This window comes from Cyprinodon tularosa, unplaced genomic scaffold (assembly GCF_016077235.1).
Source record: "Cyprinodon tularosa strain WSP-4 unplaced genomic scaffold, ASM1607723v1 ctg973, whole genome shotgun sequence".
NCBI lineage: Eukaryota > Metazoa > Chordata > Actinopteri > Cyprinodontiformes > Cyprinodontidae > Cyprinodon > Cyprinodon tularosa.
Genome location: NW_024039755.1, coordinates 5,263 through 30,215, shown reverse-complemented (window position 1 = coordinate 30,215; position 24,953 = coordinate 5,263). Strand labels below are relative to the sequence as shown.

The following is a 24,953-nucleotide window of genomic DNA, read 5'->3' as shown; positions in this document are numbered from 1 at the left end:
AACTAAGACTAATAATAGTTTTCGTCCTGAAGAGTAAGACTAAATCTAAGATGGCTGTCAAAAACAACACTGCCAGCAATGATTCAAATGTGTGATGTACAGGTGCTGGTCATAAAATTAGAATATCATGAAAAAGTAGATTGATTTCAGTAATTCCATTTAAAAAGTGAAACTTGTATATTATATTCATACATTACATACAAACTCATATATTTCAGATGTTTATTTTGTTTAATTTTGATGATTACAAATGACAACAAATGAAAATCCCAAATTCATCATATCAGAAAATTAGAATATTACTGAAGACCAATAAAAACAAAGGATTTATAGAAATGTTGGCCAACTGAAAAGTATGAACATGAAAAGTATGAGCATGTACAGCACTCAGTATTTAGTTGGGCCTCCTTTGGCCTGTATTACTGCAGCAATGCGGCGTGGCATGGAGTCGATCAGTCTGTGGCACTGCTCAGGTGTTATGATAGCCCAGGTTGCTCTAATAGTGGCTTTTAGCTCTTCTGAATTGTTGGGTCTGGTGTATTGCATCTTCTTCTTCACAATACCCCATAGATTTTCTATGGGGTTAAGGTCAGGAGAGTTTGCTGGCCAATTAAGAACAGGGATACCATGGTCCTTCAACCAGGTACTGGTAGCTTTGGCACTGTGTGCAGGTGCCAAGTCCTGTTGGAAAATGAAATCTGCATCTCCAAAAAGTTGGTCAGCTGCAGGAAGCATGAAGTGCTCTAAAACTTCCTGGTATGTGGCTGCGTTGACCCTGGACCTCAGAAAACACAATGGACCAACACCAGCAGATGACATGGCACCCCAAACCATCACTGACTGTGGAAACTTTACACTGGACTTCAAGCAACGTGGATGAAGTGCCTCTCTTCTTTTCCTCCAGACTCTGGGACCTTGATTTCCAAAGGAAATGCAAAATTTACTTTCATCAGAGAACATGACTTTGGACCACTCACCAGCAGTCCAGTCCTGTTTCTCTTTAGCCCAGGCAAGACGCTTCTGACGCTGTCTGTGGTTCAAGAGTGGCTTGACACAAGGAATGCGACAGCAGAAACCCATGTCTTTCATACGTCTGTGTGTGGTGGTTCTTGAAGCACTCACTCCAGCTGCAGTCCACTCTTTGTGAATCTCCCCCACATTTTTGAATGGGTTTTGTTTCACAATCCTCTCCAGGGTGCGGTTATCTCTCTTGCTTGTACACTTTTTTCGACCACATCTTTTCCTTCCCTTCGCCTCTCTATTAATGTGCTTGGACACTGAGCTCTGTGAACAGCCAGCCTCTTTAGCGATGACCTTTTGCGTCTTGCCCTCCTTGTGCAAGGTGTCGATGGTCGTCTTTTGGACAACTGTCAAGTCAGCAGTCTTCCCCATGATTGTGTAGCCTATAGAACTAGACTGAAAGACCATTTAAAGGCTTTTGCAGGTGGTTTGAGTTAATTAGCTGATTAGAGTGTGGCACCAGGGGCCATCAATTTTGAACCTTTTCACAATATTCTAATTTTCTGATATGATGAATTTGAGATTTTCATTTGTTGTCATTTGTAATCATCAAAATTAAACAAAATAAACATCTGAAATATATGAGTTTGTATGTAATGTATGAATATAATATACAAGTTTCACTTTTTAAATGCAATTACTGAAATCAATCTACTTTTCATTATATTCTAATTTTATGACCAGCACCTGTATTGTAGTAATGAAGGATGGTTCATCTGAGCAGCTGATTGGTGAATACTGGGCAATAACACAATAGGGAATCCAAAATACATCACAGACATGATTCCCAGCATATGCTACGGCATATACAAAAGTGAGAAAATCTATGTCTGTCAAAATAGAACAGATCCATGTCTGTTTTCATAAGTGGCTTTGATGCTACACTAAATTGGCGCACACATTATCAATGTATTTACCCTTTAAATTTGTGTTAGACATACATTTAATGCATGGCTCGTCCTACTGACCCTGCAGGATTTCATTTCATGCCTGCTGTAGTTAGGTTTCATTTATGAAAGCTCACATAGACTGACCTAAACACATCTCAAGAGGGGCTCATTTTGGCAGCTTGAGCAAATGATATTGAGGAGGAAGCTAGAGCTACCAAAAAGGAAATTCAAGCAAAACCTCAATTTTAAATAAACAGTTATGACTGTCTAATCAGACCTACTTATGTTTCTAAACTGTCCGAAGACAACAAAGTGGAATGCTAAAGGAAATTCAAACATGCTCTTGGAAACCATGCACACTCCACATAGGAATGTCATCAGGAAAGATTCCATCTACCTAAGACATTTACAACAAATGTGATATAAGCTGTTTTTTCCTCTACCTGTTTTTCACTGCAATTGGATTGAATGACTTGATTCCTGACTGGTCTTTTTTGATCAATTCAATTTATTTTTCACTGGACTGAATTAAGCCATAAGCTGCAATAGTGGAAACGGACATGTTTGTCCTGGAAAGAGGATAAAGTTTACAAAAATAAATACAAATAAGGGTAGACAACTATTTTATATCTAAAGACAATATTTAGTTTTTCATTAAATAAATAGCTTTGATTTGCTTAGTCATAATTTAATTATATACCAATCTGCAGTTCATTTGCCTTTCAGAGTTGTCTTTTTTATATTATTTGTATATTTCATTTTCAAAGCTTTCTCTCAAGTATATCTAACCTCTTCTGCTGTAAAGTCTTATTTAGGAAAATAAATCAATTAGAAAACAAATCCAATGCAAATTTGTTTCTAGTTTCACTAATCAAAAGAAAATTATAACAAAGATTAAACAGAGAAACCTTTGTTTCATTAATGGAAAAGGATATTTTGCACCTTTGAAGATCCATAAATCATGCCGCTTGTTTTGTCCATGGATCTGAATACACCCTGAAATGTATGCTAAAATAACAAAAAGGTGTCTGTATCTGTAAAAAACTAAATAAATCAGTCCTATCTCAGCCAACCTGACACAATGCAGCTGTATAGATACAGGTATGAACTGAGGGCTTAGCCTCTGCTTTTCTGTCTGTCATATTGATGCATGAGCAGGGAGTGTTGCTGGGTATCATCATTTGTTTTGCTTATCTTGTTTTCAGATTATTTAATTTGCTGAAATCTATGTGAGGTGCCTCTCAGGGAGGAAGTGCAATTATGGGAAATCTAAAATGCATCCCTGAAGATCAACAGCCCTTATAAATTGATATTTGTCCGATGTCTGCCATTTATGAGTGTATCTTACAAGAAGGGATGGATGATGCACTTGATGCCACAGATTATGGTGGATTCATGTTTCTGACAAGCAAAGAATCTGATTCATTCATTCTAAAATTGCATGTGTCTTTGTATTTTATAAGAGTCATCTTGAAGCAGTAACAGATAACTGTTGTTTGTTTTTTTTCAAGCTGCAAGCAAACAAAAGGCTGCATAAGGGCTGGAGGCATAAAACAAACTAAAACAGTCATGTTTTAATGGATGCTTCAAATGAATGTGATATATGATTATTTTTAAACCAAAGAGGGGAGTTTTTGTGGGGAGTTGGTTTATGTTCCCATAAAGAAGTCAACATCCCAGTTCTGTCCCAGCATGTGAATTATAGAAACCCTTACACTTATAAAAGTGAAAAACAAAAACAACAAACTGACACTGCTTTTCATTCTCTTTCCACCAAAATCATGCCACATCCAGCATGGTGTGCGTCTGTGAGTGGGAGACTGGTGACTCACCCCATCTCTGCAGGAGAAGACCAAACCTAATCACCAATGGGCCCAAATCAACCTCATCGCCTCAGAGACAAGCCCTCATTTTCTTCCTCCATGCTTTGTTTCCAGTTCCTCTCTGTGTCTGTTTGGCGCCGTGTCCCTCTCCCAGTTTCTCATAAAATTTTCGCTCCCTTTACAGCTTTCTGCTCGTTCCTCTTCCAGAATATCACCTTTTCCTTCTTCACACCAACCGGCTTTTACCTATTTCTCTCATGTTCTCTAGTTTCTAATTATTTTTCAGTTTTTGTGTAATCCACAGCAAACCTTTTCTATTAGTTGAATGTCACTTAGTAAACATATAAACAAGGCCTTCATTAATGGCTGCAGCTCACACACTGCTCATTATCTTGCACCTCTGTCATTAGTAAGATATTTTATTTAGATTCTCTACCACTGCTGAAGGCAGTAAAAAAAAAAAATAATAATTTGAGTGTTTACTACCTGTTGGGGGAAAAATATTAAAGAACCATCACCACAGTAACAGAAGGGTGGGGTCATGCCCACGTCTTCGTTTAATGAACAAATAAATTTGGCTCCTGAGAGATGCGCATCTGTGTGTATATCTGATAGTAAGCAAGAAAACTATGAGGGGAGAGGAAGGCAGATGGACGATGTTTTTGTCTCTTATACATGCTTTTCTGAGCATCTGCTCATGTAATAGACAGAGGATTTATGAATCAAGGATAAAAAGAGCAAAATCAAAAGGAGCCTGTCGTAATAACTCTTAAGGCAATCTGTAAGAGAAACCATATTTAGCTGACAATGGGATTTAATATCAAAAGAAGAGAAAATCAGGACAGGCTCAGGCTTCTTTTTATTTTGTGCCTGACTGGTTACTTGATCTAGCAGATGTGTTTCGATTTCTCAAAAGATGTTTGACGATTCTACATTTAGTTTACCTCTATATCTATTTTTTTCTTTGTGTTTTAGAACATGTCATCTGATTCTGAATATGAATAAAAACAAGGGAGATGATTTTAGTTTTCAAATGAAACAGAAACAACTTGAGGCACTTTGAATACCCAACAGGACCAAAGTGGTATACACAATCATAAACTACAAATAATCCAGTTTCCGTCATGCTTATCCATGCTGGGGTCGCGAGGGATGCTGGTACCCATCTCCAGCTTTCAAAGGGGGGGAAGAGAGGTAAACCCAATTAACAGTCATTTTTTTTGGACTAAGGGAGGAAGCCTGGTACCCAGAGAGAACCCATGCATGCAAACTCCATGCAGAAAGTCCCCTGGCCGGGAATCAAACCCAGAACCTTCTTGCTGCATGGCAGCAGTGCTATCGACTGCTCCACTGAGCAGCCCAACATAAAAATAATCAATCATAAAAACAATAAATAAAGTGGTGTATAAAAGCAGCAATAAAATAGAATCAATAAATAATAAAAGAAACACAGTAAGACTAAGTCAACATCTCAGACTGTGTTAAAAGCCAAGGAAAGGAAATGGGTCTTAAGAAGAGATTCAAAATTAGAAAGCTAAGAGTCTAATGGCCAAGGAAAGGTCATTCCACAGCTTAGGGGCTGCAACAGCAAAAGCACGGTCCCCTCTGAGCTTGTGTTTTGTCTTTGGCACCCTCACTAACAACAGGTCAGCTGTTCTAAGGAAACGAGAGGGTGTGTAGGAATGAAGCAGGTCAGACAGGTAGGGCAGGCCAACATCATTAGGAGATTTAAAAGCAAATACCATGATTCCTAAATCAATCCTAAAATGTACTGGCAGCCAATTTAATGAGGCTAAAATAGGGGGAATAGGAACAAATTTGCTTGTAGCTATTAAAAGACGTGTGCTTCTTATGAGCGTAAGTATTTCAGTAACACTGAAAACTAATTCTATAAAGCTTGTGTGGAGACTGATCTCTTTCGCCATCATCTGCTGGGGTAACAGCATCACAGTAAATTACTTAACGCTTAACAAGCTGAGGAAGAAAGTCAGCTCCGTTCTAGGAAGGCCTCTAGAACCTCTGGAGAGGATTTTACAAAGAAGAATTCTTCATAAAGTGAAGAAAATAGTGGGTGATCACGTGTAAGACAGACAGCGATAAAAGATCCTACCTGCCAAGTTATAAATAAATACTGTATAGGAAAAAAATAAGCTTCAACAACATTTCATTTCCCTTTGGGAGTTGAAATAAACTGAATTGAATATGCAGTTGCAATTATGAAATTTTAGGACAACATGTTGAGTTAAGTTAAATATATGTTTTCTGTTTGTTATTTTGAACAAATGCAGAAAGAATCGATAAACATACATTTTTTTTAGCGGTACAGAAAACAATTACCCTTTAAAAAGAAGAGCAGAAAATATGACATTTACTGACTATTAGCTTGAAAATCATTACCCAATTAAATTGTTTACCACTGCATTCAACTGGATTACATTTTGAAGTCTGTTTAACACCTGAGCGGCATTTTGCTCATTAGCGAATTCAACAAAACCCTGAACAGGCAGACAGAGTAACATAACAAAGGTTATTACAGTTCCTGATAAAACGAACATACTATTTATTTATTTATTTAATTATTTTAAAGGCTATGGGTGCTATTAGTCTTCTAATTTTAGATTTTCTAACTTAAAAATAGGCAATCTCCTGTTTATTTCAACATTGATTTTTAGAAAAATTGCTTGTTATTGCAATACTGCATGAATCCATTTTTTCCAAATATACCTACATAGCTGATGCATTTCCATTTGGAAGAGATAAAATGACAAAAATAAAGTGTTCTGGGTAACATGAGCTTCACAGTCAAGCCGTTTATAAACTGTTTCCTTGCAACAATAAAGTTGAGCGTGTTTAGATGATGGCTGATAGATGTTCATGACAGCCTCTTGCTATATTTCTAAAATCACAGCACAAATCAATTTAGAGTCAAAAGGATGTTATTGTATTAAACACATAACAATGCATCTAACAATTCACAGAGAGGGAATGAACTAATTAAAGGATAAACAAATAAAAGGGAACAGGATATAACTAAACAGCACTTGAATGTTTTTCTCATTAAATATCTTTAAACATTTTTTACTTTGCTTCAGCTGAGATGAAATGAACACCAAATGTTGGTTATAACCAAAAAATAAAATAAATGCAAAAAAAAATATATAACAATTAACAGATGTGTCTATACAAAATTAATTCTTAAGGACATATGAGGAGGAAATAAGGTCAGTGCAAAAAGACATAGAAAAGCCAGAAAAAAACAAAACAGATGCAATAGAGTTTCTGCTGTTTTATGCAAATCAATATTTGCTGGTTTAATAATAACTTCGGTCATATAAAAAGTAATACATGATCCAAATCACCTGCTGAAAAAACAATAATGGCAATGGTTACAATTATGAACTTCTAAATCTTTGGGCCATAATACAGAACTAGAAAAAATGTAGTTTACATAGAAAACAACATATTCTGATTGTCTATGATGTCATTGTAAACACCATACCCAGAGGAAAGAAGGTTCTGCGCATAAACCATAAAACTGCCAGAAGTAAAATTTGCAAAGAGAAATATAACTGGAGGTGTTATCTTATAGAATATGGCGCAACTGATGCAACAATAAATTGTACAGTTTGGTATTCTTGGTAAAAACTAAGGAAACCTAGGACTAGGTTTCTCAAGCAAGACAATAGTTGCTAGCACAGACAAGGTAACAGAGAAAGTGTAAATACTACAAAGGTTAAGTTGATCTTCTGAACTGCACCCAATTGAAAAGCCTAGGGAGGAACTAAAGATCAAAGTGCACTGATATGGGCCCCAGAACCTTTAAGATGTTAACTGTTTCTCTTGAATTTGTGAAAATCACATCTCAGCAAGACATTTTACCAGTTTCTCCATAACATTGGTGTGCTGAATGTGTCATTACCATAAACAGCTTTTCTACCGAGTATTACATTTAAAGGAGCATAATCTTGTTATATGCCTATAAGAAAAAAACCCCCACCAAAAACCACGTAATAATGATAAAATAATGTTAATTACACCAGGCATCTATCCCGATAGTGTTTTGATTGTCTTTTTTGGCATCATGGCAAAGCACTATTTCTTATTTTAGTTTCTCTGAAGTTTGGTTTTGTAACATGGGTTCTTAAATAAAAACATCAACACTCTTTTTTTAAATATAATGCAAACAACTGATTTGAGATTAGTTAGTGCATCAGCCCATTAATCTCTGTGGCTGAGCAGCTCTCAAACATGTTCGGCAAAGATTGTTGCCACTCCCCCACCAAAAAATAAAATTAAATAAATAACAATGTTTACTACTATGTCATTAATTATGTTTAATGAAACATTCATTTTTTGCATTTGCTTTCCTGGCTACACAGCTTCCGTCTCAGTTATTAGGTACAATATCAAGTATGTAATGAAGAATCCATCAACAGCTGCATCAGGTAAGCTGCTGTGGACCAGGACGTCACCAGTGCATGAAGCACACCTAGATTGTTGAAGAAAATACAGTGAATAGAAACATGAGGAAATAGGAAAAAAAAGGGAAGGTAAATAGATAAATCTGCCTGCCAGGATTGTGAATGTAAATATATCCATTATGACCAGAATGGCAGGCAAAGATTATTGTTGTTATGCACTCAGAGTTGACTAAATTTAAGCTATTTCTTTTGGACCATACACCTGCTCTAAGTAATCTATATTATTAACCAAGATGGTGGAAGGGGGAAGCTCAGAAGTAACATAGTATATTGATCAGATAGAAATGAACAAAAGACTAAACTCCTAAACTTTGAGGTAGCTGGATGTATATAAAGGAGGTTTTTTAACTTTTTAAAGTGAAAGTTTTAAATTGGTTCTTGATCTTTACTTTAGTAATGGAAGGGAAAGAAGCAAAAATAAGTACTATACATATGTATGCTCATACTTGTCGTCTTCCACTTTATCTAGGCATCTAGGGGATATTTGAAAAAGATGTCCAAGCCACCTCAGCTGGCTCCTCTCCCTGTGGAGGAGAGCGGCTCTACTCCAAACAAATGAGCAAGCTCCTCACACTATCTTTAAGGGAGCGCCTAGCCACCCTGTGGAAAAAGCTAATGTCAGCCACCTATATCCTTGATCTTGTTCTTTCAGTCATGATTCAGATTTCATGACCAAAGGTGAGGGTAGGAATGTAGATCAATCCCTAAAACAAGAGTTTTGCCTATTCACTCAACTTTCTTCACAACAAGTGGTGTTGCATCTGCATTATATTCTATTGATAATCTGCTTCACCCACCCCTCATTCATGAAAATGATCCCAGGATACTTGAACTCCTTCACTTGAATCATAAACCCTCCTCCAAACTCAAGAAGACAAGTCACCTTTTCCGGTCAAGAACCATGACCTCAGATTTGGAAGAGATTATTCTGATCACATTCGGCTCCTATTCGCCCAATTGCATACTGTAGGTATTGGCAGGAGGGAGCCAGCAGAATCACCTGTCTAAATCTGCCTGGTTTCTAATCACTGCCCATCTGATCCACCTGCTCCTCCCTCTATTTAAGGCGCTTGCATCCAGTTATCATTCCAGATTATTCTCGATCTCTGATGCCAGTGGTGATAGGGTTTTTAGCAGCCGACCACCTAGATCCTACCTTGTTCTCAAGACACAGGCTGAACTGTTAAACCAGGTTCCTGACTCACACGTTCATATCATCCTCCGTTAGATTTACCTGGTCACTAACCTGTGTTTCCTTTTACAGAGTTTCATGTGATAGACGCCCTAGCTGCTGCTACTCTGATCATCCATGTTTTAAATACAGGTGCTGGTCATAAAATTAGAATATCATGAAAAAGTAGATTGATTTCAGTAATTCCATTTAAAAAGTGAAACTTGTATATTATATTCATACATTACATAAAAACTCATATATTTCAGATGTTTATTTTGTTTAATTTTGATGATTACAAATGACAACAAATGAAAATCTCAAATTCATCATATCAGAAAATTAGAATATTACTGAAGACCAATAAAAACAAAGGATTTATAGAAATGTTGGCCAACTGAAAAGTATGAACATGAAAAGTATGAGCATGTACAGCACTCAGTATTTAGTTGGGCCTCCTTTGGCCTGTATTACTGCAGCAATGCGGCGTGGCATGGAGTCGATCAGTCTGTGGCACTGCTCAGGTGTTATGATAGCCCAGGTTGCTCTAATAGTGGCTTTTAGCTCTTCTGAATTGTTGGGTCTGGTGTATTGCATCTTCTTCTTCACAATACCCCATAGATTTTCTATGGGGTTAAGGTCAGGAGAGTTTGCTGGCCAATTAAGAACAGGGATACCATGGTCCTTCAACCAGGTACTGGTAGCTTTGGCACTGTGTGCAGGTGCCAAGTCCTGTTGGAAAATGAAATCTGCATCTCCAAAAAGTTGGTCAGCTGCAGGAAGCATGAAGTGCTCTAAAACTTCCTGGTATGTGGCTGCGTTGACCCTGGACCTCAGAAAACACAATGGACCAACACCAGCAGATGACATGGCACCCCAAAGCATCACTGACTGTGGAAACTTTACACTGGACTTCAAGCAACGTGGATGAAGTGCCTCTCTTCTTTTCCTCCAGACTCTGGGACCTTGATTTCCAAAGGAAATGCAAAATTTACTTTCATCAGAGAACATGACTTTGGACCACTCACCAGCAGTCCAGTCCTGTTTCTCTTTAGACGCTTCTGACGCTGTCTGTGGTTCAAGAGTGGCTTGACACAAGGAATGCGACAGCAGAAACCCATGTCTTTCATACGTCTGTGTGTGGTGGTTCTTGAAGCACTCACTCCAGCTGCAGTCCACTCTTTGTGAATCTCCCCCACATTTTTGAAGGGGTTTTGTTTCACAATCCTCTCCAGGGTGCGGTTATCTCTCTTGCTTGTACACTTTTTTCGACCACATCTTTTCCTTCCCTTCGCCTCTCTATTAATGTGCTTGGACACTGAGCTCTGTGAACAGCCAGCCTCTTTAGCGATGACCTTTTGTGTCTTGCCCTCCTTGTGCAAGGTGTCGATGGTCGTCTTTTGGACAACTGTCAAGTCAGCAGTCTTCCCCATGATTGTGTAGCCTATAGAACTAGACTGAAAGACCATTTAAAGGCTTTTGCAGGTGGTTTGAGTTAATTAGCTGATTAGAGTGTGGCACCAGGGGCCATCAATTTTGAACCTTTTCACAATATTCTAATTTTCTGATATGATGAATTTGAGATTTTCATTTGTTGTCATTTGTAATCATCAAAATTAAACAAAATAAACATCTGAAATATATGAGTTTGTATGTAATGTATGAATATAATATACAAGTTTCACTTTTTAAATGGAATTACTGAAATCAATCAACTTTTTCATGATATTCTAATTTTATGACCAGCACCTGTAAACGCATTTGAATCATCCCACTGTCTGTCTTGCCTCAAACACTGGGTCCTCTGGTCTGAGTCATGACAGTGTCTGAATTTGTCTCCCCTTCCTCATTAAAAAAATTAACCCAAGAATGTAAGGAACAGTGCATTGATTTTTCAGGTTTAATGTAAGCAAACACAAAACAATTTATAGGATCCCTCAAAGGTGTAAATCAGCCATATGGCAGAAATATGGCAGATATGGTAATTAAATTATAGTTTTGGGAAAAAGAAAATAAAAAAAATTGGGAATTAACTATTGCAGATGGGAAATCAGTATTTCATCCCAATATGTTACTTGTTCAGATATTCTAACCATTAGAATGAAAGAGGTGTCTTCTTTTATTTATTAATGGAAATTAAAACCATGCTGAGGACCAGGAGTTTATGGTTGCTGCTAAAATTCCAATAATAATCTCTTCTATGACTTCATTAACTGCTAGAAAAAGACAGCAGGTCAAGATAATGGCAGAGAACTCAGATGGATCTGGGGTTCTGGGATGGTCAGGTGAAGAGATTCTCTGTGTGGGTCAGATTGGGTTAAGAATTTACCTGAAAAGGAGGAGTCAAACTAAAAATTCCAATCTGTTTTAAAGTCATTTTAGAGTTACCAATTTTTACCGATCAATAACAATAAATCAGTAATAATAAAAGCCAAATTTATCACCTAATGAATGCATATAAAATTTTTTTTTTAAGTCTAATGACAGTCTAGAGCATAAAGAGTCAAAGCAGATTAAAGTGGATTAATTTAGGTGACGGATCAGGAAATATGATGCCTGCTTATTCATATGAGCTGTGGATAAAAAACCTTAAATGATTAGTTGAATTTTATAAAATGTGAAGCACAGGTAGAGTGACTTGAATGAAGTGTTTGAAGGGAACTCTTAAGTGGTCATTCTGCCTGAAGGACATTGAACGGTAGACACAGGCAGAATGGAGAATGTTGATTCTTTTCAGAAAATGCAGGAGTAGCTACAAAGCGGGGAGAGATGATGATGGATTGGCAGTTAGGTCTGTGGGAAGAACCTTGCAGGTAAGCAGAAAGGCTGTCAGACTTCAGATCCCACTGGTGTGCACAGTGTTGTGGACAAAAGTGTAGAAAAGCCCAGAGAGAATAAACAGAGAAGTAATGAGGAGCTGAGCAACAGCTGCACCAGGTTAGCTATCAGGGACCAGAAACCCACAAAGGAAAGGACAAAGAAGAAAAAAATAGACAGATAAAAGACCAACAAAAACATAATAAAAAGGGAGGAGTGGTGCAACCTCTTACCATCTGGGATCGCCATAGTATGCAGGCATCATTTTTGTAAAAAAAAGTCTAGTTTGTAATTTAACATCAGGACTTTTCTTTTTTATCAGATATTTAAGAAAGGTTAGAGAAGCTGCTGCTAGATAAGAAGAGCTAGATTGGCTACCATCCATCCATGAAAACTGGTAGGTGAATGAAACTAGGAAAATGTGGCCAAAATACATTTATTTTTTAAACTTAAAGAATATGATCTTGTTTGAAAAAATAAACCTAAATACACCCAAACTACATTTAGATTGAGAGGATCCTGCTTAGTGACTTCAATCAGTTTCTTTCTAAGATGGATAAACAAAGAGAACTTTATCCATGTCTGTCAACTTTGCTTAAACTACTTTCAGCTATCTATTATTTTTTTTATTGTAGTTTCTTAACATCCCCTTTACCATTTTGCCTATCTTTCATAAAAAATGACAAAGCATCTATGAGACAAAGACACAACCCAACACACAGAGGTGTTATGTACCTAATGTGCATGAAGCGCTGTGGCACCTGTTATCATTTTATGCTTCATTGAGATGGAACTAGTGTTTTTGAGGGCAACAGCTGAAGTCAAGGTGAGAATCAAAATCTGAAGAATGTAATATCTAACTGGTGAAATCGAAGAAGGAATATAAAAGAAATAGTTATTTTGTTGAGAAATGTTACAACAAACATAAACCCACCCATATTTAGAAAAAATTACTGGTAGGAAAAAGGTTTAAAATTTTCACATTTTATTTTTTTTCCCATTTATTTCACTATTATTTATAAAAATAAACATAAAATAATTAGCAGATTCCTCCATTCTTCCCATTATGGATAATTATCAAGACGTAGCCAAAGTTAAAAGACACGGGAGCTACAATTTAAAGGGAACATACCAAACATTTGAAACATGGTTTTCTGGTCGGATGACACAAAATCAGAGGTTTTTGGCTTAAAATGCAAAAAGCTACAAGAAGCAGAAAATTATCATTGCATATCACCCTGAGCATACCACTCTTCATCGTGACACATGATGGTGAAAGTATCTTGCTGTAGGGAAGATTCTTATGCAAAACATTTGCATCTGGGATGGAAGCTCACCTTCTTGTAGAAAAACTAACCTAATGTTTGGCCAAATCTACCATGAGATGATTAATACCAACACTTCTGAGCATGTTTATCAGGCAAACCTGTCTGCTAAATGGTAAAAAATTAAAGGACCAAAGTCCTTTCAAAGATTAGAATTTAATCTTGTCTGTTTTTTCATCAATATCAGCCAAAGAATGCATTTATTAAACTGAAACTTGTGGAAATACTCAACCAAGTTAAATTCAAATAACCCCTTGTGTCACAATAAATGTTACAAGAGAAAATACACCCTCAAAATCAGCTGGCGATAAACACACTCGGTACTCATGCTGATTTCTTCCCACCTTTCAAAATGCTTGTGCTTAAATCTGTGCTAATCCTGTGAGGATGTACGGCTGTTGCTCAGCCTGCATGACCTTCTCTCATCCTCTCTTCTTCCCTCTCTGCTCTTCTTCTTCTTCCTTTGTCTACATATTCTGGCAGGTCTCCTGCATTTTGCCTGAACAAAGAGCCAAGCCAAAAACATCCTCCTCTGCATCGCTCCCTGTGGTTCTCCCATCCTTCATCCCTTCCATCTCCCTCCATCTTCCTCTCTCATTCTAATTGACTTTGTCGGCTTACTTTCTCGCACCCTGTGGTTTTTCTGCATTTATTCTCATATTTCCTCTGTTTTACTTTAATGCATTATTACATTTTTTTATATCCACAGCCCTTTTCACCATAATAACAGGTTCTTGGTCTCTGCCATATAGTCATATACCACGGCCAGAAGATAAAGACTGGTCCAGTAATACACAAGCACTGACCAAATTAATATCTCTATCTGTTCATCTTGTGTTCTTTACACAAATAGACAACTGCTTAATCTGGAATAAAAATAAACACTTCAGAACAGTAAGAACAAATCTGCACCTACTTAAGTGTATGAACACTCAACAAAGAGCATCTGATTTGTAGACTTTCAAGTTTTTGATTTGCAGTGTCAGACCTCAATGTTTCCTAGTTTTGAGGTACGGGAGGTTTCAGTCCTCATTAAGTGCAATCAAGCTGTGTGTTCATGATTGAGTTTTTATTGGGGTGCGCGAATGTGTGGGTTAAGGTAAAAATTAGTGTACGCCAGACAGCCTCACTCCTTCACGCTAATCTAGCCTTCTTCTCCACCACCTTCTTCACTGCAACATCCAGCTCCAGCTGTCCCTCCTGGGGTATCATTACCTCCTCCACCTGGCACCCCCCTGTATGAATGAGAGCTATCAGACTGGGCTTTTCTTCCTCCCTCCATCAAACATGCCCTTTCAGATATCTGACGTCACACAAAATGAAACCACACACGCACACAGGCTTATAAAACATGGCACTGGGAAATGCTTCTTTGCAGTGGAACAAAGGACAAAGGAGCTGGATTTGACATTGCTGTGCAGCTGTTGCACTACTGTTATTAACACTTCATTGATATACTACTCTTACTCAGTACTGAATTATTATAGACAAAAACCTCCCCCAAAAACCTTTGAGATCTGGCTACTCATCTTCCAGTTAGATTTATAGCCCAGTAGTGTATATATAGTTCAAATATGTCTATTTTGCTTTCTCTGCACTATTGTGTCTGTATTTTTGTTCTGACACCCACAAGCCGACTGGGTGAGCTTTAGTACCAGAGTGACCCCTAGTGGTGAAAGAGGAAACAGCAATTTCTGTCTGATAATCTTCATCTTGTTCAGGTAGTGCATGCCATTGATTAGATATCACAATATTGAGTCAGCAGGAGAAATACAGACTCGTACTAATGTAACTAATGCACAAACTCGGTCCTCCTCATGAAAAATTCAAAATCCTTCTCAAATGATAAAAGTCTAAAACAAGGAGAATGGATGCTACAGTTTTTACTGTAGATCTGTGCAGTGCTTGTTCTTGGCTTTGTGAGAAGTCTTCATTAATGTCAGACGTTGGTCTGTAGACACGAACTCTTTGACACTCAATTTCAACTACATTAGACCTTGTTTCTGCTTGTCTGTGTGTGCTACTGTCAGTTAGCCCTCTGCTCTGCAGGTCTACTCATCAAACTGCCTGGATATGTTGCTGTATGTGGAAAGCCAAGCAGAACCCAGAGCTTCCATTGCTGAGGGTTGGCAGAGAAGCTATTGTACAAATGTCTTCTCAGTACAGCAAAGTTATAAGTCAGAATGAGAATACAAAATACTTCAAATGCTCCATTAAGTACGTGTGACTGTAAAGTTTAATCAAGTCAGATACTTTGGAATCATTTTTAATTTGTATGAAACTAGTGTAATAGCTAAAGGATGTTGGAGGACATATCTAAAATAGGATATATGTATCAATCCCATGTGGATTTTGACCCAACTTTGATTTTTTGTAGCAATTTAAACAAAAAATATTGCAATGATGTACAAAGATGTATAGTAGAACAAGGTTTCTTTACATTTAAATAAACTAAAAAATAATTCTTACTTATATGCAAACATATAAGTATGGGGGAGTGGCAGCCTACAGTAGTTGTTAGGGCATAGAGCTTGAAATCCTGAGGTTCTGAGTGTACCCACTTCCACAGACTGCCACCCTGGCTCCCTGAGCAAAGACTTAACCCCACACTACTCCCCGGGCACCGCACAATGGCAGCCCACTGCTGCCCAAGGAGATGGGTTAAATGCAGAGAATTCATTTCGTTGCTCTGTACTTGTGACAGTGTAATGACAATAAAAGCTGGGGGAAAAAAAACAAAAAAACATGCAAAGCTAAGAACAAAAACAACAAACAACTAAAACATGTTGAGAAACAGCTGCACAACCAGAATTAAAGGGAGCCAAACAATAAATTGTATATTAGGAATTTCCAATCACAGCTTTATGAAATAAAAATAAAGACTTACCAAAAAACAAAAAAGAAGTTCAATTTCTTCTTTACTAAAAATGACAAAGAAAAATAAAAGGTAAAGGGCAAAAGCTGAAGTTAAAGTCTGAAAGATTACAGCAGCACCATAATAAGACTTTTATCATTTTAGTTTACAGGCTCAGCTTACACACAAATAAGAATGTACATGAAAAGCTAGAAGACCAGTGCATCAAGGCCAAGTCTGTTATTACCCTTGATGTGCAAAAATCCTTAATATGATTGGACATTTTAAAGCAGTAACTCATCAATCTCATGTTAAGTTATAAAAACTTTATTCTATTTCATTTAGTCAGTGGGTAAAAAATCATCATTAGGATGTTTCTAACAAAACTATTGGTAAATCAGTAAATTGTTTGTTTCTCTCCTAATTAAAATAAATGAAACAAAGAGACATTGTAATAATATTCAGAACATTATAATTACCAGTCAATGACTGTTATTCTTAATGAATAAATATGTCATGACAGAAACGCATTACTATCCAATGGCCAGTAAGCTACACAGTGTGTTTTATGGTAATAGAGGTTAAAAAAAATATGGCTTGACTGCAGCAAAGGAAGCGAAGATGGTACTGTATCAAGGTTTTTAAAGAAGAAAAAAAAAAACCCTCTAAACTTATTCTTCATGCCAACACTTCAAACAACAATAAAAACAAACATCTTTCTATGAAAGACTTGAATTTCCTTCAGATGAGACGATTTAGCTTTTCTACATAAAACCAAGTATGTTTAATCTTAATCTATATCTGGTGCCTTGGAGAAAATAAGTAATTACTTTCAAAAGATAAAAATGTCAAAAGGTACCTTCTGTCACAGATGAGCCTTAATAATCATGTTAGCACCCACTGATACCTCACAACAAATATCCATCATCTGCAATGCTGTTCTGCTACAAAGAGCAATTGGAGACACAACAAGTTATAGAAGGTATGAGGGAGAATAAATGAAGTTAGAAGGTTTTGAAATTATTTCGAAAATGTTGCCTGTATAAATATTTTTTGAGAACAAAGTTAATATTGAGATTGTGTACTGCTTTGCTGCCTTTAATGAATAAACATAACAAAATGACAGACAGTGATTATGGGATGGACAAACATATGGGCAAATCAAGAGCATTTAAAGCTCACTATCAGTCTTGCTAACAGCCAGTTTAAAAGTGGTAAATTAATCAACCTTCCTGGCTTTGTCTTTATTCCAGACAATTAAAAAAAATTATACCTGCAGGCAGAAGATGATATGATATTGAAGAGATGAAACTGAAACACACTTTAAATGTAGGAGCAACATCTTTAAATCTGAATCAGCTCCACTTGGGGCCACCATTTGTGCAGATCTAGGCTGATATAAAAAGGTGTTATTTAAAAATAAAATTCTCACAGGCCTTGGAAATCGTTCACTTTGAATTCATTTCACAGAGCTCAGCATAACATTTTTGACCTAAACAAAATATTTGGTAAATTTCACTACTAGGTGGACTATTGAGCACTGTCTGCAGACCAAAACAAGATGTATGATAAGCAACGCCTCTCTCCATCTCCACTCCATCTGCAAACATACCCCAACCCCCCATTTCCCACCCCTTTCTAACTCAATGCCTCCTTTCCACATATATATTCCACAAGTATAACAGCAAATAATAATCACCATTTAGAGGAACATAGCTAGTGAAGAAGTCAGTAACTTATAACTTCATAATGCCTTTAGCAGGAGAGCATAAATTATTATTTTCAATTAGATGTTTTGATCTGCTGTACACACTCTCCATCATATTGCTCTTACTGCTTGGACATTTGCATTTTATGGCCAGTTAATCATGAACCTATTGAACATAACAGCAAGATGGCAATGTCATAATATATACCTTTAGGTGAAGCATGTCATGGATATTTCATGACCTCCCAGATGGGCCAATAATGAGCTTTCAAAGGAAACTTTGGTAGAATGGGAAAGTTCACCCCATTTAAACTAGTATTCCCTTATTGAAAACACTGGTTTCTTCATTGCTGTCATCGTGGTTTGCAATAGTCCCAAAGCGTAAGGAATGACTTTGTATCCATTTGTAAAACTTTTATCTGTAAACTTTTTATTTCATGTTCTAGAAAGTAATGCAAGTTAAAACCTTTTTATGTTATGTAATGTTGACAGACTTTTTAAATTTTTTTTATTCATTGTTTCTGCAAGAGTAGGTGAATTTAGATCTTCCTTACTAAAGGCAATCATATCCTAAAACTTGGTTTTTTACTTGTTTAGTTATCCTTGTCTAATATTCATTTTTTGGATGATATGACACATAAGAGTGACAAGCTAAAGCAATAGGAATATGTAAGGGGCAAATACTATTTCAAAGTAATACAATAATAAACTTGTTTCTGTCCATCACATGATCGCCCAGTCATACACATTTTCCATAAATATAAGGGTTAACTCACGTGGTGAAGGCAGGATTGTATTTGGCCCCAAGGTAGTAAGAGTAGAGGTTGAACATTCCAATCATGAAGGCCACAAACACCATAATGAAGATGACCATGAATTTAAAGATGTCTTTGACCGTCCGTCCCAGAGAGATCTGCAATGGGCCAAAGCTCTCATTGGCTGGTAAGATGTAGGCAATGCGTGAGAAACTCAGAACCACGGCAATGGCGTACAAACCCTCAGAGATGATCTGAGGGTCAGAGGGGCGCCACTTGTTCCTCGCTGAAAGAGAAAAGAAAAAACACTTGTTTTAATGGAAAACACTGCAAGTATGTTGAATTAGCCTTCAATATATTTATATTAATGAACAAACCTTTCTTGTAATTATTTAAAGTAACATTTTTCAGTAGTTTCTTAAAGCGGTTGTAAAGTGCTTTCAAATGTTTTTATTGGACTGTTAATGAGAGGCTCTGTGTATGCACCCTGATGCTCTATTTTTCCGGGTCTTTTCCCTGAAAAGACATCACTCGAGACAAACTCTTTAAATAACACTTCATAAGGATAATTATCCTAACAGGACTTTGGGCAGTTTCTTGAGTTTCGCTCTTTCTCATCATGAAAACATATTTTTTAGTATGTTAACAAAATAAGGGGGATAGAGTCAAGTACAAATAAAAACCTCCAAAGCTCAAGCACATCTACTGCATTCAACAGCAAAGTATTTGCTGGAGTATGAGCACCAACTTATACTCCTTCATGTTAATAAAACTAAATTGCTACTTTCTCTCCCTGTGAGCTTGTCAGGTCAAAACAAACAAAATAAAAACAACATTGCCCTGATAAGTGTTCTATTTGAAAACAAAAGTGATTGAAATAAAATGAAAGCATTTAAAATTGCTACAGAGGGCCTGGAGAATTGCTAAATATGAGAACTTTATAAGATAATAAATAGTTTTATTCCTTAAAACCAAATAATTGGGACTCTTTGCTGCTATATTTAGCACTGTATTCCCACAAGGTCTGGAATGGCATATGGCTTTTCTGCTAAAAATGGCTTGGTTGAAATAGGATAGAATGTTTGTTTTTAGCATTTATGCTCATGTGCACTTTGGTTGCTTTTTAAAGTGTTTCTGGCTGCAGCAAGTACAGTTGATCTGAAGTAATGGATACGTTGTTGCTTAAATGCACAGTATCAGCCTTTTTTTGTAACAAAATGCCAATGAATAAAACAGAGAACAGACATCATAGAAATGGAAAATGAAATATTTTTTAGCAGGCAACAGGTAGACCAGCAGTAAAGATGAGATGGGAAGCACAGGAAGTGTGCTGTGTAGATTAATTAATGAAGAAGGAACAAATACTTCAGCTTGATTTAAACAGAGGGCAAAAAAAATATATTTTTTGTGTTTGTTACTTTCTTTTCAGGACAAACATTTCCATCTGCTTAGTTATCTGTCATGACAGAGTCCAACCAGATGGGGGAAGCACTGCTGAGGTTTATCTCTATGTCCAGATCTGCACATTCAATTACCTGCAGACTGTAGCAGGTGATTACACTACATAAATCTGTTAGGGTAAATACATTCCTTTTTTTTTTTTTTACAAAAGCACATCATATTTTCCCTTGTATCCATTGTTTACACCATAGGATCATATTAAGCTGTGAATGATATCACTGTTAATCCAGTTATTATCAGGCCACACCATGTGTCTTAGGAAACACCTGCAATATCATGTTCTGCATTTAGATCATTAGTTACATCCATATTTAATTGCACAATTGTTATAATAAAAACGTTTTGGTACACATCTGGCAGCATCCAAAATCCAACTACTATGAGTCACTGTCTTAATTTTAACCATCATGTGGATATGCTTCTGCATACATACCTTTTAGACACAGACAAATGCTGTCTTTGCTCTCCCATACATTTTTAAGATAATAAAGAGATACTGCAAAATCAGCTATAACAGAATGGATGTTCTTTCTGCAGCTCATTTCACTACATTTTAAAAAAAAATATGAGGCAAAGTGATCAGCTGTAAAAATCAGAGGTGAAGGAACTTCACTGCATCATGCCTTTGCAGCTGCTTATACTGAAAACGGCAAGGCGCAATGAAGAAAGAGCAATTTCCCTTGGAACAGGGAGTGCTTGAGAGGCTGTAAGCTTAACTAAGCCTGTGTTTGAAATATTTAAAATAATTTCCTGGAACTATAGCAACAGACAACTCTCCCTTCGCTGCAAAAAGAGATTACCGTTTTTCTAATTTGCCTCTGGACCAATTTGCTATAAGACAACAGCTTTACATTTGGTCCGATGTGTGCATAATGTGCCGAAAGCTGTCTGCATGTAATCAGATCCATAAATATGCTTGGTAATGCCGGGTGCAAACTGGATTAACATTTCAAGTAAAATGCTAAGGTTTCTCTTCATGTGTCTGATCTGAAGTTTCCAATTTGCAGTCAACCTGAAACAACACCATAGAACTACAGAAACAATTAAAATCTTCATATCATAGCATCAAATAAGCCTTTTTTTAAAGACATTGTTAAAACAATGAATTTTCTGTTTCCTTTATTAAAGAAACATTGCTGATATTATTACTGACAGGATATATTTACCGTAAGTGAAATAAGCCACTTCATCAGGCAGAGAGGCATTGCTGAGGTCTTCATCTGGAACATGCATATTCACATACTGCTGTGCTTTGGATGCCTTCAGGAAGGCCATGAGGCGTGCCGTGAAGGACGCCACAAAGATGGACAACATGCCAAAGTCCAGAACATTCCAGAGGTGCATGATATATTCCCTGGGTCCGTCACTCCAAATCTCCTTACATTCTGACCAAATCATACCTGAAAGTTAAGGAACATATTGAAGTGAACATGAATAGAAAATTATATATATGGGGTGATAAGGCTTTTTACAGTCAGTTGTATTAAAAATCCAATGGATTCAGACAAGCACACACGTAAAAAAAGCCCAAAATTGTAAAAAAGCTGCTTTTTAAAGGTATTTCATGCCAACTAAATCACTTAAGAGATGCCATTTGATGCTCAGGTGTATGTAAACAAACATATGAGAAAGCATAACAGTTTGCTGTGAACCCATTACAGTAGGTCCCACTCTAAATGGAGCCAAGGGAGGGGAAAATGGACTAGGGAAAAGGAAGCTGTGATCAGCACCATCTCTTTTACATTTACTGGGTATAGAAAAGTATGGCTGCAATTAGAATTATTCAGCCACTAAGCCACAAGCCTCTGTGTAAAGACACACATTTGTGTGACACAGTAGTACAAACAGCTGCCGCCAAAGATGACCAGGAAAGCTAGGAAGAATGATGTTATTACACATAAACAAATAAAAGCAGGACCATATGAGGACCAGCATGGACAAACCACACACATAATGTCGTTAAGTGTGAATGGACGGGAGGAAGAATATCAGCAGATGGGAAGCAGCTGAGGTCTGACAGATATTGCCAGGGGCTACGTATCCTTTCAGTTTGTCTTTGTCATCCACCACTATTTTCCTGCTTCCTCATGCCTGTCTTGTCTTGAGCCACACGCTTCATACTTGCGCTTTCATTTTCATCTTTTCCCTTTGGCCACTTCAGACTTTTCGCTCATTTCTCCTTCTCCCTTGCTCTATGTATATTTCCTCTGCACACCATCTCAGGTCAACCTGTAACTTTCCCTCAAGCTGATCATTAAGACCGAGGATGAAAAGTGTTTCAGCAAGTCAAGATGGCACTGAATCCATACAGGAGTAACCTCTGTTTGATCTTTGGAAGATGAAAAAATATAATTGGTTGTAAAACTATAATTTGGGCTTTAATCGCCTTGGTTGGTGTTTATCTGTATGAAACTTTGATCATACCTCATAGGAAATTGAGGCAAAAAGTTTCTGACCATGAAAAAAAACAAAAACTATACTTGTTAAAAAAGGATGCCTTTCAAGAAGATACCTTATCTCAATTAACATATGTCTCTTAAAGTTCCTAAAATTTACAAAATAGATCGATTTATTTCAAAACATTGTTTTAGTTTCCTTACAAATATACTCAGTTCTTCTAAAAGGCCTCATGTGCTGTATTTTTTTATTTTTTTTTTCAAAATCTATTTCCCTTCCCTCATCTCTAAGTTGTTTATTATGAATGATTTGTTTCAGCCAGGAGCCCCTTAGATTGATTTAAGAGTGTATGGCCACAGCCTAGATACTTCATACAGTAGCACTCATCAACCTGGTGAACTTAAGCCACGCCTTCTGTGTCGTTTCCTTTCAGGAACTCAGGTTGCTCATCAACGTAGTTTATCCTTTTTAATCATCTTAGCTCCCCCCCCCAATTTTATTGTTTTTCAGTCGTTTTATCATGTAGCTATTTACAAGGAAATAAATGATGAAAGCAATGTTTTAAGAGAGCCTTTTGACAGTTTTTTCAGAGACTTAAAAATAAGGTTTAGATTAAGTCTTTAGACATAAATGTATGCTATTAGACATTTAAAATCAGGGTTAGTATTTTTTTTTTACCTCTTTACAAGTGTTTCTTCCAGAAATCAATACAGAATTACTTTACATTGAAACATTTTTTAAGAATGTAAAGTCTTTTAAAACATTAAGGGCTTAACAAAGTAATAACGATAGAAGAACACAGCTACGGTACTTTAAACATCCCCATGAACACCATATAAGTAGGGTATACCTGCTAAAACAAACACTTCATACACTAACAGGTCCGGCTAGAAGAGAATTAATAAGAAAAACAGAAAAGAAGCTCCTTGTAACTATGGAGGATCTTCTAGGATCTCATCTCAGGGCTTCACTGATCTGGAATATCTATAAAATTGGCTTAAATAAAGCCATAAGATGTACATCTGCTACAAGCTACTTAGAAGATCTTGCAAGACCTTATAGGAAACAAAGGAAGAGCTGTGATGGTCAATCACAGAACATCCTAATAAAATCTATTGCAGTTCGTAACATATGAAATATTTTTCAAAAATGTGTTTTTGTGCATATTTTCACTCACCCAACACCCACTTCATGATCAACATCTCTGTCCATGAGAACTGGGTGGTTTTGACCCTGAACACCTGTCGGGGGTGATCTGTGATGGTTTCGTTTGGCAGGTTCTTGACCCCCTCAAAGCGGTCTGAAGCATTGACCACCAGCAGGCCAAGGAAGAGGGTGAAGGAGACAGCATGAGCCACGAATTTCATGAAAGGACTGCGCAGAATCTGACCAAGCTGCAGAAAAAAATAAAAAAATCAAAGAACAGGTTTTATTGTTTGTTTTTATTTTGTTTATATTTATATTTAGAGTTTCCAAGGTATGGAGATGTTCTGCAGTCCCTATTCCTATTTAGGATTCTTTCTTAAAGCAACATATACTGAAGCCAAACACAACATCTGTTTTTCTTTACTGAGGTAACTCATCCTTTTTAAGGATTTACACTAACCTAGGTCCTCTGAGATGAATAGCATCACTACAAAAACAATCTTAGCCGCAAAACAGCAGCTGTTCTAATTCAATGATCCATTTTCCAAGCAACATAATAGCAGAGTAACTCACTGCCAAACAATAAACAGTTAACAGAAAAAAGCACCATCTGGGCAGGCGGAAAGGCTGGAAGGTAGTGAGCAAAAAAGTGTTAAAACATACCGCAAGGGCTGCTCCAGTACAGTATGTCAAATACACACATGCTCACGAAAATGTGCACACTTGCAACCACATATAGACCTCTGAGATTTCAGCATTTGCCAATCTCAGAGCCTGCTGTGATCAATATTAAGTACCTACGGGACACCTCTACCCACTCTCTGCAGAGTAACACATCAGATCCTGTAGGTGAATGAATACCACACACACAGCCACCAACCAAGGAAAGGTTGCCTTATAATTTTTAACCCTGTGAAACTTTATCTAATGTTCTCGCCTCCATTTCGATTTTCCTGCACTGCTGAAAAAAAAATGTCTGATCCATCTGAATGGTCAGTCTGAAAAGATGGTCTCCCTGATTAGGCGTGCTTTTCCACCGTTCTCTTACATGGGATATGCAGAGATATTCTAATTGGGTTAAAAATGTAACAGTGGAGTAAATTAT

At 37.0% G+C, this 24,953-nt stretch overlaps 1 protein-coding gene across 1 annotated transcript in view; it reads right to left on the bottom strand.

The window, feature by feature from the left end:
- The window catches only part of LOC119776987 (short transient receptor potential channel 7-like), a gene marked incomplete at its 5' end in the record, with an annotated part of 48,878 nt that extends 24,782 nt beyond the window's left edge, over positions 1–24,096 (bottom strand). Inside the window, 3 exons of the mRNA XM_038275710.1 lie at positions 18,866–19,130; positions 21,472–21,705; positions 23,880–24,096. Of these exons, the coding sequence (XP_038131638.1) occupies positions 18,866–19,130; positions 21,472–21,705; positions 23,880–24,096 (716 nt within the window). The remainder of the gene's footprint in view (positions 1–18,865; positions 19,131–21,471; positions 21,706–23,879) is intronic.
- Positions 24,097–24,953: the final 857 nt, after the last annotated feature.